At 37.6% G+C, this 12,926-nt stretch overlaps 2 protein-coding genes across 2 annotated transcripts; both read right to left on the reverse strand.

Annotated features, from left to right (window-relative positions):
* Nucleotides 1-426: 426 nt before the first annotated feature.
* LOC141708345 (uncharacterized) lies at nt 427-5,342 on the reverse strand. Its single transcript, XM_074511927.1, has 2 exons — nt 4,828-5,342; nt 427-1,401 (listed from the first exon to the last, which is right to left on the reverse strand). Exons 1-2 carry the CDS (start codon nt 5,268-5,270, stop codon nt 777-779), a joined length of 1,068 nt encoding a protein of 355 aa, XP_074368028.1. The 5' UTR covers nt 5,271-5,342; the 3' UTR covers nt 427-776.
* A 1,238-nt stretch (nt 5,343-6,580) lies between these two features.
* LOC141708346 (DNA polymerase alpha-associated DNA helicase A) lies at nt 6,581-12,708 on the reverse strand. Its single transcript, XM_074511928.1, has 7 exons — nt 11,677-12,708; nt 11,264-11,572; nt 10,834-11,117; nt 8,103-9,134; nt 7,742-7,910; nt 7,380-7,537; nt 6,581-7,025 (listed from the first exon to the last, which is right to left on the reverse strand). The coding sequence occupies exons 1-7, from the start codon at nt 12,413-12,415 to the stop codon at nt 6,783-6,785; spliced, it is 2,934 nt and encodes a 977-aa protein (XP_074368029.1). The 5' UTR covers nt 12,416-12,708; the 3' UTR covers nt 6,581-6,782.
* Nucleotides 12,709-12,926: the final 218 nt, after the last annotated feature.

Below are 12,926 nucleotides of genomic sequence, written 5' to 3' on the forward strand. Positions count from 1 at the left end.
GATTCAAAATTTTTTTTCATAGGAACACTGAGCAAATTTTGTGATGACACTCTTATAAGTTTGAATTTCATGCAGGCACTCTCATACATATTTTCAAAAAGATTAATGATAAAAAACCTAAAATTTGATTTTAGGGGGACACGTATCCCCGATGTCCCTTATTAGATTAGCCCCTGCTTACTGCTGATAAGATTCCTAACCTGATGGATTAGTAAGAATTTGAAGCAACTTCTGCTGTCTCTAATAATACAGCATATCAGGGAAATTGAATATACTCGGGCAGATGACGGTATACGTCTAGAGTCAGAATACCACTTCTTGATGGTTTTGACGGAAATGGTTTTTTCTTTTTTGTTGTACTGGCATGCAAATACTCTATGAAAACGTTGGTATTGTGTACGCTGAATTTCACAGACCATGCAAAACTACACAGTTACAACTTACAACTTATAATACAAGTTCAACTTTTCTTATTTAACTACAAACTTCTGTTTGAACTACAAATACCATACAAGTTTAGCATCTGATAAACTAACTTAAAAAGACATATTAAAACACATACTAAGATTCAGGAACCAAGCCCTGATTTCTAAGTTCAGCCAGTACACAGACCAAAAGTTTTACCTATAACTACTATAATGTAGATATATAGATCAGCCCGCTTGCTAGCACTCAGACTCTACACTAGAGCTTAGTCCCAGTAATAAGACAGTTACATGGTTGTATCTGTCCCATCCAGATGGTAACTTTTAGGTCAATTTCACCTAGACACCGGCTCATCTGGTGTTTAAATCAAACTCTTCCATACCAGCATCTCCATTTTCTGTTTCTTCATCATTTAGAAAGTCTTCCGAAGGTTCTTTTTCATCTCTCTGAGCATTGTTCCCCCATCCATTGATTGCCTCTTCTGGGTTAACTTCTTGCTCTTGGTCAGCCATGCTATGACCAATCTGAATGTTACTCCCTTGAGACCCAAGTGCATTTGGTCTTATTGGACCTCGAGCCATCATTTCAGCATGAGCTTGCGACTCCGCACGAGCTTGCTCCGCATGAGCCATGGCTGCCATTCTTATATTAGCTTCATGAGCCTCACGACCTGCCTTCTGTCTTGAGTCCATTTCTGCCCTCAGCTCGACCAAGGATCGTCTCTCTTCTTGCAAAAGAATTTGCTCGAGCATCAATCTTTCCTCTGATCGAAATTCCCCAAGAGAACGTTTGCGATTAATAATATTGAAGGCAAACACTTGTTTCTCAAAGGTCGCAGCAAATTCTGAAACTTTGGCAGCAATATTGTGGTCCCACTGCTGGGAGCGAGACGGCATCTGGCCTGTAGTATCAGAATCAAGGATTCTGTCATCTTCTTCTGCTTCATAGTCTGCCACAACATGGTACGGTAGCAGCCTGCAAGAAAATTTGTATTCGAAAATTTAGTGTTGTATTCTTTACTACAGTTCAAAGCAAAATATACACACTGGTGACTATGACAATTTGTCTAGAAGATTTGTAGGGGGGAAAGACAAGTTGATGACATGACAGAGTACAGAAGTTGGAGATCATCTTGTATGCAATGACAAAAAAATGGTTCGGATATTCTACATTCTTTTTAATTCTGTGACACACGAGAAATTAATAGATATGTAATTCATCTACAGCAATATTATTAAGCAGCGCTCGCTCCCTATGTGTGAATCTTATTTTCCAACATTCAGCAGAGAAAAATTTGGGAGGTCAAAATCCAAAGTACAGCCAACTTTATTTTCTATACCACTAAAATTTAGGATAAAATATGACAGCCCCTTGTGCAAAAAGATCAAGCCAAGATTTCATTTTATTTTAACCAAGATGAGTCTCAGACTCCAACAAAATCTACTTGGAAAGAAAAAAGATTGGCATGCTATAACTAAAATAGTGAGCAACTTTAGAAAGAGAAACAAATGCTTTAAATGCTGTCCGAAAGAAAAAGATCCTTTTTCTCTGTATCCATACCAGTGACCTTAAGGTAATTTTTAAATGCTTTGCCACTTGTCCAAACTCCAAGCCTTTCTGCTCATTGCATAACTCAAGTGACTAAATGCATCCGGGCCTACTTTTGTATATATATATATATATATATATATATATATGGATTATAGAGGTTCTGAATAAGTGCTCACAGTGTGCACTCAACATGTTCCAGGTCGTCTTATCTATATTTGCACAATGCTGAAACCTAGATTTAAAAGATTCAAATTGTTGCGATCACAAGAAAAGATTACAAACTATACGTCTTGCAAGAAAAGATTCATACATTTGCTTCACATAGTGCATCAGGATCTGATCTGTACTTTATTACAAGAAGTACAAAGTTTAGTATTCATAGTGTAATGTCGATCTGTTTTATTAAAATAATTTATTACCTACTTTGTATCATTGATCTTTTAAGACATAAAGTAAGGTCAAAATAATTATGTACATGAATTCAGGTCTGGACCGAATTTTTTCAGGTTTTGGACCGGATCGAAGACTGAATAATTATGGACCGGGGATTGAACTGGTTATGTTCGGTCCGGGTCTTGGACCGGTAGATCCGGACCATCCGGTCTGGTCTAACTTACGGGTCAAGACCGGAATATTGTGCAGTCCTTAATGTCTACCTCTCTACACCGCAGATAACTACCAAGCAGACTCACAGACCTACATTGGTTATCAACCAAATTACACACACCCGAAAGCCATTGCAAATTTCTGATGCAGTTGCACATGTGTGGAGAAATGGAACTGGAATTGTGCTTGGCAGGTTGTGTTTGTGTACAGAACAGATTTCGGAGAATACTGAATACCCGTTAAGAAGATGCAAGGGAATAATGTGTTGTCAGATAAACACAAAATATATCTGCATAGACTGCATTTGTGTTTGAAATATACATCATATTTATAATCCTGTGTGCTTGTGTGAATGTATAATAATTTTGAAGCTTTTTGACTGATTTGAGATTTCAAGAATGTCTACCTCTCTACACCAAAGATAACTACCAAGCACACTCACAGACCCGGCCGCATCCATTATCAAACAAATTACACATACCCAAAAGCCTTTACACATTTCTGATACAGTTGCACATGTGGGGAGAAATGGGACTGGAATTCTGATTGGCAGATTGTGTTTGTGTGCAGAACTGATTTAGGAGAATAATGAATATCCGTCGAGGGAACACTAGGGAAAAATGCGTTGTCAGATAACGCAGATTATATCTGCATTTGTGTCTGAGATTTAAAGCATAATCGCATAACGTATGCATTTTAAAGTATAAATGCAATTTAAATTTGCATGTGTTGCTTATGGGCCTTCTGGTTATTAAAAAGAAATGGAAATAATATAAGTGCTCCTACTGATAACATGATTTTGAAGTGCGTTATTCCATGCCATAAAGGGACATTATTCTGAATTGTGCAATATTGGGCATTTTTACTTTCAACTGTGACAAAAGGGCCAACAACCGTCAAATCACCATATGTATCACTCCGTTAAATCTAAGATGAAAGTTAACAAAGAAACTAACAGAACCCTAGTCAGCAAAGTAGCTCCCACGGGCCTCAATATAAAATTCAAATCATATACATATATCTAGACTAGACTCTAGAGCCATGTTAACATATATAAACATGATTACGTATGCTTTTTTTTCATTTTCTTTCTTCATCTTCTGCCTATATCTATTCGAAAATCAAATAGCTATTCCTGATTGCAGAGGTCTGGATTGATTTTTTATATAACTTTCGGAGGCAAGTGAATCTTGAAATTTCATTATAAAACAGAACCAACAAAATAAGTCTGAGAAATAGATAGAGATATAAAGACGATTAGAATATGGGAGTGGGTAGGTTAAAAACTAATTCAGAATTGACAAAATAGAGGTTTATAGAAATCAATATATTACATAAAGAGAAAACCTTAAATTAGTTTTTTGATGCTTAACAATCAATGATCAACCCCGTCCAAAAGCAATTCTTTCCTTCAGTTGCATAGATGGATAACCATCATTGCCTCATTTTACTCTCTCTTCAAAGAGGCAAAGGCGTGATTCTTCTATATGTTACTTCCAGAGTTCCAATATACATGTTGTGTATGTAGTGTATGACGTACGTATCATGTATGTGTGTACATGTGACCTATTTCTATTTATGATTTTAATTTGTTTATTTTTCCAATCAAGTCGCGTGGCAATGATTTGAGTGTTATAAATGAGTCCCAACGGAGATCAGGTAGTCAGGTGAGATTATTAAATAAGAACGGTGGTGACTATGATACAAAAACCCGCAGACAAAGGATACGATACTTTGTAGTCTTGTGTAGTTGCTGCAAAAGCAGCGTGGATATATAGTATTACTGAAACTTACTATCCATATCTACATACAGATTAAGATGGAGATACCACATTAAACATCATCAAAAAATGCGTGATATATATAGAAAGAGAGTTATGTAGCACGGTCCACGTAGCAACATATGATTATCGCCAATATGTTTAGTTATGCAAAGGTGAATACAGTACTAGTGACAACTTACTCTTCATATCTGCATATAAAAATTGTAAATATAACATTAACATTAACATTAAACATGAGTAAAAAACATGATCTATTTAACACAGTCCATGTAGAATAGATGATTATCACCGATTTGTTTAGTTATGCACCGATACCAAAAAACGAGGCTGTGGATGGTGTTGATTGACAGATAATGACTAATTGATTACATTACGGAGATAAAATGTGGAAAATATAATCGGAAAGGAACGGGGAGAACAGTAATTAAGTAATAGGAATTAGGAGGGGATGATGAGGTACCTGTGACAAGCGTCTTCGAGAGAAGAGAAAGGGCGTTTATGATCAGGATGACAAACACGCCAGAGATCCTGATAAGCCATTTGAAGCTCCTGAGTAGGAGGAGGAGCTGATCGATTCGGCTGCTGTTGTTGTTGTTGCATCTGTTGATTAGGGTTTGAAGAGAGGAGATTGGAATTAGGGTTAGGGTTAGTAACTGGAGTATGAGATTGAGAAGTATTGGTTGCAGGAGGAGGAGTGCGGTAAGATGAAGCAGGTCTAAGATGCGCATCAATGTTGGAAGGGAATCGAGAAATGGCTTGTTGTTGCTTCTTCTGCTGCTGTTGTTGAATTTGTTGCTGTAACAATAACATTTGCTGTTGTTGTTGCTGCTGTTGCTGTAACATTAGATGTTGCTGTTGTTGTTGCGCCTGCGCCTGCTGCGCCATGGATTTCGCCTCATCCATAGCTAATCGAGACTTCTTCAAACTCACTCTCCTTAGTGCTATTTTCCTTCTTTTTACTAAAGAGGGGATTAATACCAACCAAACACCCCCTTCCTAGAAACGCTATAACTCTTTTTTTTTTGTCATAATATTTTTTTTTGGATTTTCATACAATATAGAATTACTTTATTATTGAAAAAATTATTTTTTTTCAAGAATACCTATTGCAAAAAAATTTATATTTGATTCGATGGTTTGTGTAATAATGTATTTTTAGAAACAAGTTATGCATTCTATGTATTTATCCGTTATTTTTCTCCGATGTCAATGAATCGGATTTCCGGTCCGATCCGAACGTTAATGGAGTGGATTTGGATCATCAAAAAATAAATTCGATCCGAGAAAAATCCGATCCGAAAAAAGTGCGATCCGATAAACATAGGATATGAATTTGATACGATCCGACCCGTTAATGATCCGATCCGAATATATATATGTAATTATTAAAAAATATTATTTTTAATAAATATATTATTTATTATATAGTATATTGTAAATAGGCTTCAAGCAAAATTTATTGAATTTGGATATTTATAACTGGGATTACGCAAAATAAAATGCAGCACTAAAAATTATAAGATCACCCAATTTGGGATATTCCATTAAACTGGTATGCCTGTCTTTGTTTTCTGCACAAGTCCCCACTTCTAACAAATTAGTTGCCCAGCAGAATTATCCTTATATTGGCTAATAATCAAGGTACTAGGCAGACTCATATAAAAAAATAATTAATAGTAGCACAAAAAATAATTGTTTGGAAGAGATGAAATACACTTCCAGAATGGGTACTAAGGCTTTTGAAGTTTTTTTTAAAAAATTTTAATGAATCGTAGCATCGATCCGAAAATCCGTGATTCTCACATATCCGGATATGGATCGGGCTGTTAAAAATCCGACTGAAAACCAATCCAAATCCGGTAAAATTATATGGATAAGGATATGGATCAAAACCGATCCGATCCAGATCCGATCTATTGACAACCCTACTCCGATACATGAATAAAAAATATTATATATATTATCCATTTTTTCTTTCGTGCGAAACACGGATTGAGATACTTTTTCCTTATAAGATTGGATATTATTAAAACTGATTTTGCAAACACAAACCACAATTCTGGTTCCGGAACTATATGACATTTCATCTCTTCTTCGGTATCACTTAGTACTGGAAGTGTGTGATCACACCTAAACCCACAAGCATATACATACATCTATGTTGATCAATGAAACTTACATCTGACCTCATCATATCAACTAATCAGAACTGCTATTCAAATTGTATATTTATAGACAAATGAACTTGTGTGTATTGTATATTTACATTTGTAAATTTGACAAATCCAACAATTTTCTGTACATTGCAACAACGGCCAAACAATATAACAACTCCCGAGTCTTGTTTCAGGGAATCAATGTACAACTAAACTACACACAACCTTGAGCTTGGACTAATAATAAGTTCCTGTAGTTTCAACTAATTGAAGGCAACATTGGGTTCATGCCTAGCCCAGATCCACCAAAACTACCTGGCTCGGCATGCTTCACTCTTCCAAAATACCTTATATGGCGAAGCAACCTAGCCAAGAAGGTGTTGTGACATATTGTTGAGCTGTCACATACCACTGCTACATGTTTGCGAGCTCTCGTTATGGCAACATTCATTCGCCGACTATCCCCCAGAAATCCAACGGCTCCCATTGTGTTTGATCGAACCTATAAAGAGTATGGGTGTCATATTACTTTCTTAGCAACAAGATAATTATATATCCATTTTAGAAAAAAAAAACATAATTAAATATCCTCCTGTGCATTTAAATAATGAGAAAAGTTTAGCAGAAGGAGCAATCAAATGTGTGATCATCTTAAAACCGACTTCCTATCTTGAACATGAAAAAGGCTCAAAAGCCATAGATTAACTTCTATGCAAATACTAACTCCTTAAGCAATCAATAAAAGAATAACTAACTCATAATTCAAATCTATTAAAAACAGTTAAAATATATAATACAGAAACTGTTCTATTTTAAATTGCCAACCATGGCTAAATTCACCCTTTCAAGTGCATACCATTGATATTATCACTGCATCAGCTTCCCGCCCTTGAAAGCTGTCAATAGTGGATACCTCTATCCCTCTGGCCACTGGAATCTCATCAAGCCTGTCCCTCAACAACTGTACTTGAGCAACATAAGGAGACTGCACAGCAATGGAAGACGGGCTAACGCCTGCATTAAATAAACCAAGATTTGGTTACAGGCGCGTAAAAGTTTTTGTATCGATAACTATAAACTGAAACACTTTTTGTCCACAATTTTAATACTACTATATCTTGTAGAAAGATCAAGACCGTGTTTCAAAAATCCAAAGATATCGCCACCCACATACAAAATTATTAGCATGGATGTTAGTAAAGCTAAAGGGTTACACACCAGAATAAAGCAAGGACAAGACATGTTGCACTATTATATCAGCCTCCCCTTCATTGAAAAAAGATCCCGTGCCAGCTGGGTCCAAATGCTCCTCACAACCTACTGACAAACTTCCATATGGCATTCTTGTATCAAGCAACAGCAACGGACATTGTGTTATCCATGTGGGCTGCAAAACAAACATAAAGTACAAATGAAGTGCATTTGTTATAGTCCACAACAAAAACATCCACTGCTAACAAATGGACAAGTCAGCAGAGGAGTAAAAATTATACCCTTGGTTTATAATTCTAAATCCTGAAGTTCCAAAGTTTAAATATCTACAGTGCCTGGGCAAATAAGGTGCAGATACTAAACATACCATGACATATGGAGAATCTACCAGAAGATGAGAAGAGACTGTTTGAGACGACGTTAATGTTCCTTCGTACATCTCCTTTGAAGCCCAACTTGCTATTGCATCATTCATGCGGTATTGAGTAGTTAGCTTTGTAGCAAGAACCCCCTCATGCAACTTTGCAGCTCTCTCAAGAAGGGATATACCCAGACCACCTTCAGAGGCTTTTCTCGATAAAATCACTGGAGCAAGCTGGCATTGGTCACCTGCAAGAATAGTTCGCTTTCCCTGCAACATTGGTATCCAGCTAGATGGTTCAATGGCTTGACCTGCTTCATCTATAACAACAAGGTCAAAGGTATCTAGTCGTCTGATAAGTGGATCGGCTGCTCCAGTGTTAGTTGTTAGTACAACTTGAGCACTTGTTAATATATCCCTGACAGTCTCCTTCTCCTTCTTCTTCAATGCTTTTCCAAGTTGTTTTAGAAGTTGACGTATTCCAGCTGCTAAAGAATCGTCCCGCAAACAAAGTCTCAAGTCTTTTCGCAGATCTGACTTCTTCCTTTCAAACTCTTCTCTGAAATCTTCAAGCTTGAAGTCGACAATCTCAGCCAAAGATTTCGAAGCTACTGTGGAAGATATTCGTGCTGGATTTCCAACCCTCACTATGTCGACCCCAGCATCAGAAAGTTTCTCAACCATGTTATCGACAGCTGCATTAGTAGGGGCAGTAACAAGAACCCTTTCACCTCGTGCTACAGAAAGCAAAATTATTTCCTTAAGTAAACCTGTCTTTCCAGTTCCAGGTGGCCCTTGAATAATTAACATAGGCCGCTTCTTGTTCAATCCTAATGCTATTGCCTTTCGCTGTGATTCGTCATATGTATCATAATCTAATATTCCATCCAGTTCTGCCTCAGCCCAATCTACCACGTCATTCTCCTCCAACCATGAAACATCATCTTCATCGCCAAACAGTGTGGCCACAATACCTACTGAAGGATTTTTCTTCTGTAAACCTTTCTTCTGGAGCATCATGAGGGCTTCGCAATTTCGCTACAAAGTAAACAATAATTATAAAACAGATATAATAAGTATAAAAAATAGAGCTGCTTCAGATTCAAATTTAAGACCTTAAACTATGATTATTTAATTAAAATGACAATAAAATTTGTGATGCTTGAATCCTAGTACAGTCAGATAATCTTAGTATCTTACTAGATAAATTCCATGCCTCTTCCTGACATGAACAGAACAAATAATGCAGAAGTTAAAAATCAGGCCTTCCCGAAATCCAGACAAAGATAAACTTGAGGAATATCTTCTTCCAACGTATCTTCTTCCAACGTGTGTGACTACTTTAATTAAGGGGTTTATGAGCAACTAATCAACCAAAAGTACTGATCATTTGAGTTCAAGAGGAAAAGTAATAGAAAGGTGTATATGTGGAATTCGTAAAAATCATTATGACGAATATCAAGCTATATTTTAAATTAGGTAGTAGTATTATAAAGGATATTACTTGTGTTAGAATTACATTCCTTTTATCTCATTTGTGTAGTGAGTAAATTTAATTTTATTTAATTTACGTGTGCTGGCCTTCCCATTTAAAACATGAGGCCACGTTATGAAAATGTTTACTCTTTTTATCTGCTTTCCTCTCTATTTAAAAGTCTCAACAAGGGTGAAAGTCTAAGACTTCGACATTAAAGGATTCAGATGGCTTCACCTTGTCTTGGACCTAGTTTTATGTTTGGCTATCATCTTAAGTTTTAGTTTACTTCTCCTTAAATTTTTAAAAATATTTGGCTAATTCATATATATTTTAAATATCTGAATATGTTGCTGACTTTTGTGTATAAATTATCAGGATTTAGGAGGAAACAAAGTGGGCTTTAGTCTTTTCGTTGGAGTATATCACTGTGTGTTTAAGTGACAGCAAACATGTCTTCAAGTAAGAAAGTAGAGGCGGGTGGTCAGGATGCTGCTGAAAGAATCAAGGCTGCAGCTTTGTCAGCTGCAGAAGGGCTAAATGCCTAAATCATGCTCAGGCTGAACGCCACAGCAGAAAAGAAAAGAAGCAAAGAGGCAGATGTATCCCATGAGTACTGACAAGCAGGTTAGATCAGGTGAAAGGAAAGACGTTAAGAATCTAATGTCTACAAAGTAAACCTTACTTCCGGAGCATCACGAGGGCTTCACAAGCTTGCTACAAAGTAAACAAATAAATTTGGAACAGATATAATAAGTCAAAACAGAGCTGCTTCAGATTCAAAATCAAGGCCTTAAACTATGTTTTTTTGATTCAAATGTCGATAGAATCTGTGATGCTTGATTTCTGGTACAGTCAGATAATGAACAAGAAAAATTATATGCCTCATTCTGATATGAACAGAGCAAATAAGGCAGAAGTTAAAAGTCTGGCCTCTCCAAAATCTAAAATAAGATGAACTTGAGGAATGTATCCTTCCAATGTGTGTGACTACTTTGATTCAGTAAGGGATTTATGCTGGGAAACTAAACAACCAAAAGTACTGCTCATTTGGGTTCAAGCTAAATATTTCTTTAAAAACTGGGGCTTGATTAAGGAGGAACTATAAGAGCATAGGACAAACAGCCTGATAAGATAATCCATATTGACATGCATGTTACAGTTCAAACTTATATCCGATATTCTCTCGATGGATTGAAAGGTGATAGCCAAGTGCGTATGAAAAAATAAAAAGTTTATGCCTTTATGAATAGAGAAGGATACCTCGTATGTTAGTGTATCAGCCAACCCATAAATGCGGTCTATGCGTATGCTCTTACCAAAGAGCTTAGAAAAGGTGGGATCACCGTGTCTAGATTCCAATGCCACACTGATGCTACATCCATCATCCCCTAGGTTGTTAACAAATCCCTGTACGCAAGAAGTTGCACCTGCACCTCGGCTATCACAAGTCCTCACACAAACCATGTCACCTGGAGAAAGGGTTGTTGGGGGTAACCTGTGATGTCCCTCCACCCTAAACAACACCAAATGCATACCACCCAACCCTGTGAACATATCAAACCAAACAATTGTTTCCTTCAGAGATATATAACAATAGTTGAATGGCATGGTCACAAAGTATTACAAAGAAGTGAGGACATACAAATAATATAAGATATAGTTTATGAATGAGGTTAGATAAGTGATCCACCTATGAAGGTGCTGACAGCAATCAAATTGCAGATGGTGTCACAGAGCTCCTGCTCAACCTGAGCATGAGTAACAAGGAATTCAATTGGTTTAGAGGAATCAGAAGTGTCATCTGGCATGGGAACAGCATCCAATTCCTGCTGGGTAAACTCCAGTTCAGAATCCCTTTCTATACGGAGTAGCTCCGACATCCTTGTGGTAAAATCATCGATTTTGCTCTGAATAGCCTTAACCTTATGAATGTCCATTCCTAGTGCACCCTGAACAGCTTTTGGCTGGGAAACCTTCCTTGCTATAGCTTTATGCTGAGCTGCAAACACTCAAATATCAGCCTAAAATCGACTACACACATAATATCTATTTCTCCTAAAAAGAGTAAAATACAAACATAACAGAGTTAGAATTCATTAATACCTGAAGTAGCAAGCTTTTTGAGGAGCTTCCAACTCTGGGTTTGAGACCAGGAGGGGACTAAAGAATCAGACTGAAGCTTCTGGAGGGCGTCTCGAAGCTCCCTCTGGAAATGATCAAAGAGGGTAGGGTAGTGGGTACAGGCCTTCAAGCAGACAGCTTCAACTCCTACAGGCATGGGGATGGCATTAAGATAAGGCTGAGACTGAATAACAAAAGTGAGACCAGGGCCCATTTTCTGCTCAACCTCGGAGAACTCCCCCTGAATCTCGGCATTAGCGAAATCAGAAGCCATGGCCTTCATTCCCTGGGAAATCCATTTGACAACAGGCTTCCCCAAATCCCTTCGCCCTAAAGGATCACCATTCTGAGACATCGCCCGCACATCAAAAACCTTGTTAGATTGAGCAGGAGCCTGCTCCTGAGGCTTGTTTTTCGTAATTTTAGGGGTTTTAATTTTGGAAACCTGAAGTGACCTCCTCTTACTGACACCTGTATTCTTGTTTAGTGATGTTTTAGTAGGAATGGTAGTAGTAGCAATGGTATTATCCGCGGGAGCACTACTGCTACTACTACTAGTACTACACCTGATGAGCATATTAATACTAGTAAGGGGTTGGTATCTACATCGAGAATTTGCAGGATGTAATACAACAAGCTGCTGCTGCTGCTGCTGGTGGTGGTGGTGGTAGTCGCAACGGAGGAGATGGATAGCAGGAGGTGATGACCAATAACTCGCCATTCCACTCCCGGTTGGATTGGAATGGAACGGAGATTATTGGAATGGAATGGAGCTAAACACGCAGGCGTAATACTAAAGATGTACTACAAATAAGGGAAAAAGAGACCCCACCCTGATATTATTACACAATGTATGTAAAATCTAAGTAAGTTGCCTGAAAATGAAGTGGGAGGGTGTTGTGTTAAGTGGTTGGTTGTGTGTCGTCCGCTAGTTCAGACGACACAAATGGTCATGTGTGTCTCTCCCGTACACATGCCTTTTATTCTACATCTGTACATTATACATTCATCATACATAATACATGTGGGTGAGATAAAAGAGGGGAGGGGAGGGGAGGGAGATTTTTTATATGACCCTTTATTTGAACAAGATTCCCATTGATTGGTTGGCTGCCTGCCCATCTCTGATTCTCTCCCCACCCTTTCTGTGTACTTGACTCCTCCACGTCATCGCTTTTTCTCTTCATCCTCTTTCATTCCCTAAATATATCTGTTTCTTATTAAAATATAGA

The sequence above is a fragment of the Apium graveolens genome, chromosome 2, assembly GCF_009905375.1.
Source record: "Apium graveolens cultivar Ventura chromosome 2, ASM990537v1, whole genome shotgun sequence".
Taxonomy (NCBI): Eukaryota; Viridiplantae; Streptophyta; class Magnoliopsida; order Apiales; family Apiaceae; genus Apium; species Apium graveolens.

Excerpts from the sequence above, each read along its gene's own strand:
- LOC141708345 (XM_074511927.1), bottom strand. The coding sequence starts at position 5,270 with ATGGATGAGGCGAAATCCATGGCGCAGCAGGCGCAGGCGCAACAACAA. Across the intron at positions 1,402-4,827 it reads CTCGAAGACGCTTGTCACAG|GCTGCTACCGTACCATGTTG; the intron begins GTACCTCATCAT and ends ATTTTCTTGCAG.
- LOC141708346 (XM_074511928.1), bottom strand. The coding sequence starts at position 12,415 with ATGGCGAGTTATTGGTCATCACCTCCTGCTATCCATCTCCTCCGTTGC. Across the intron at positions 11,118-11,263 it reads TGCTGTCAGCACCTTCATAG|GGTTGGGTGGTATGCATTTG; the intron begins GTGGATCACTTA and ends ATATGTTCACAG. Across the intron at positions 7,026-7,379 it reads ATGCAGTGATAATATCAATG|GTTCGATCAAACACAATGGG; the intron begins GTATGCACTTGA and ends TACTCTTTATAG.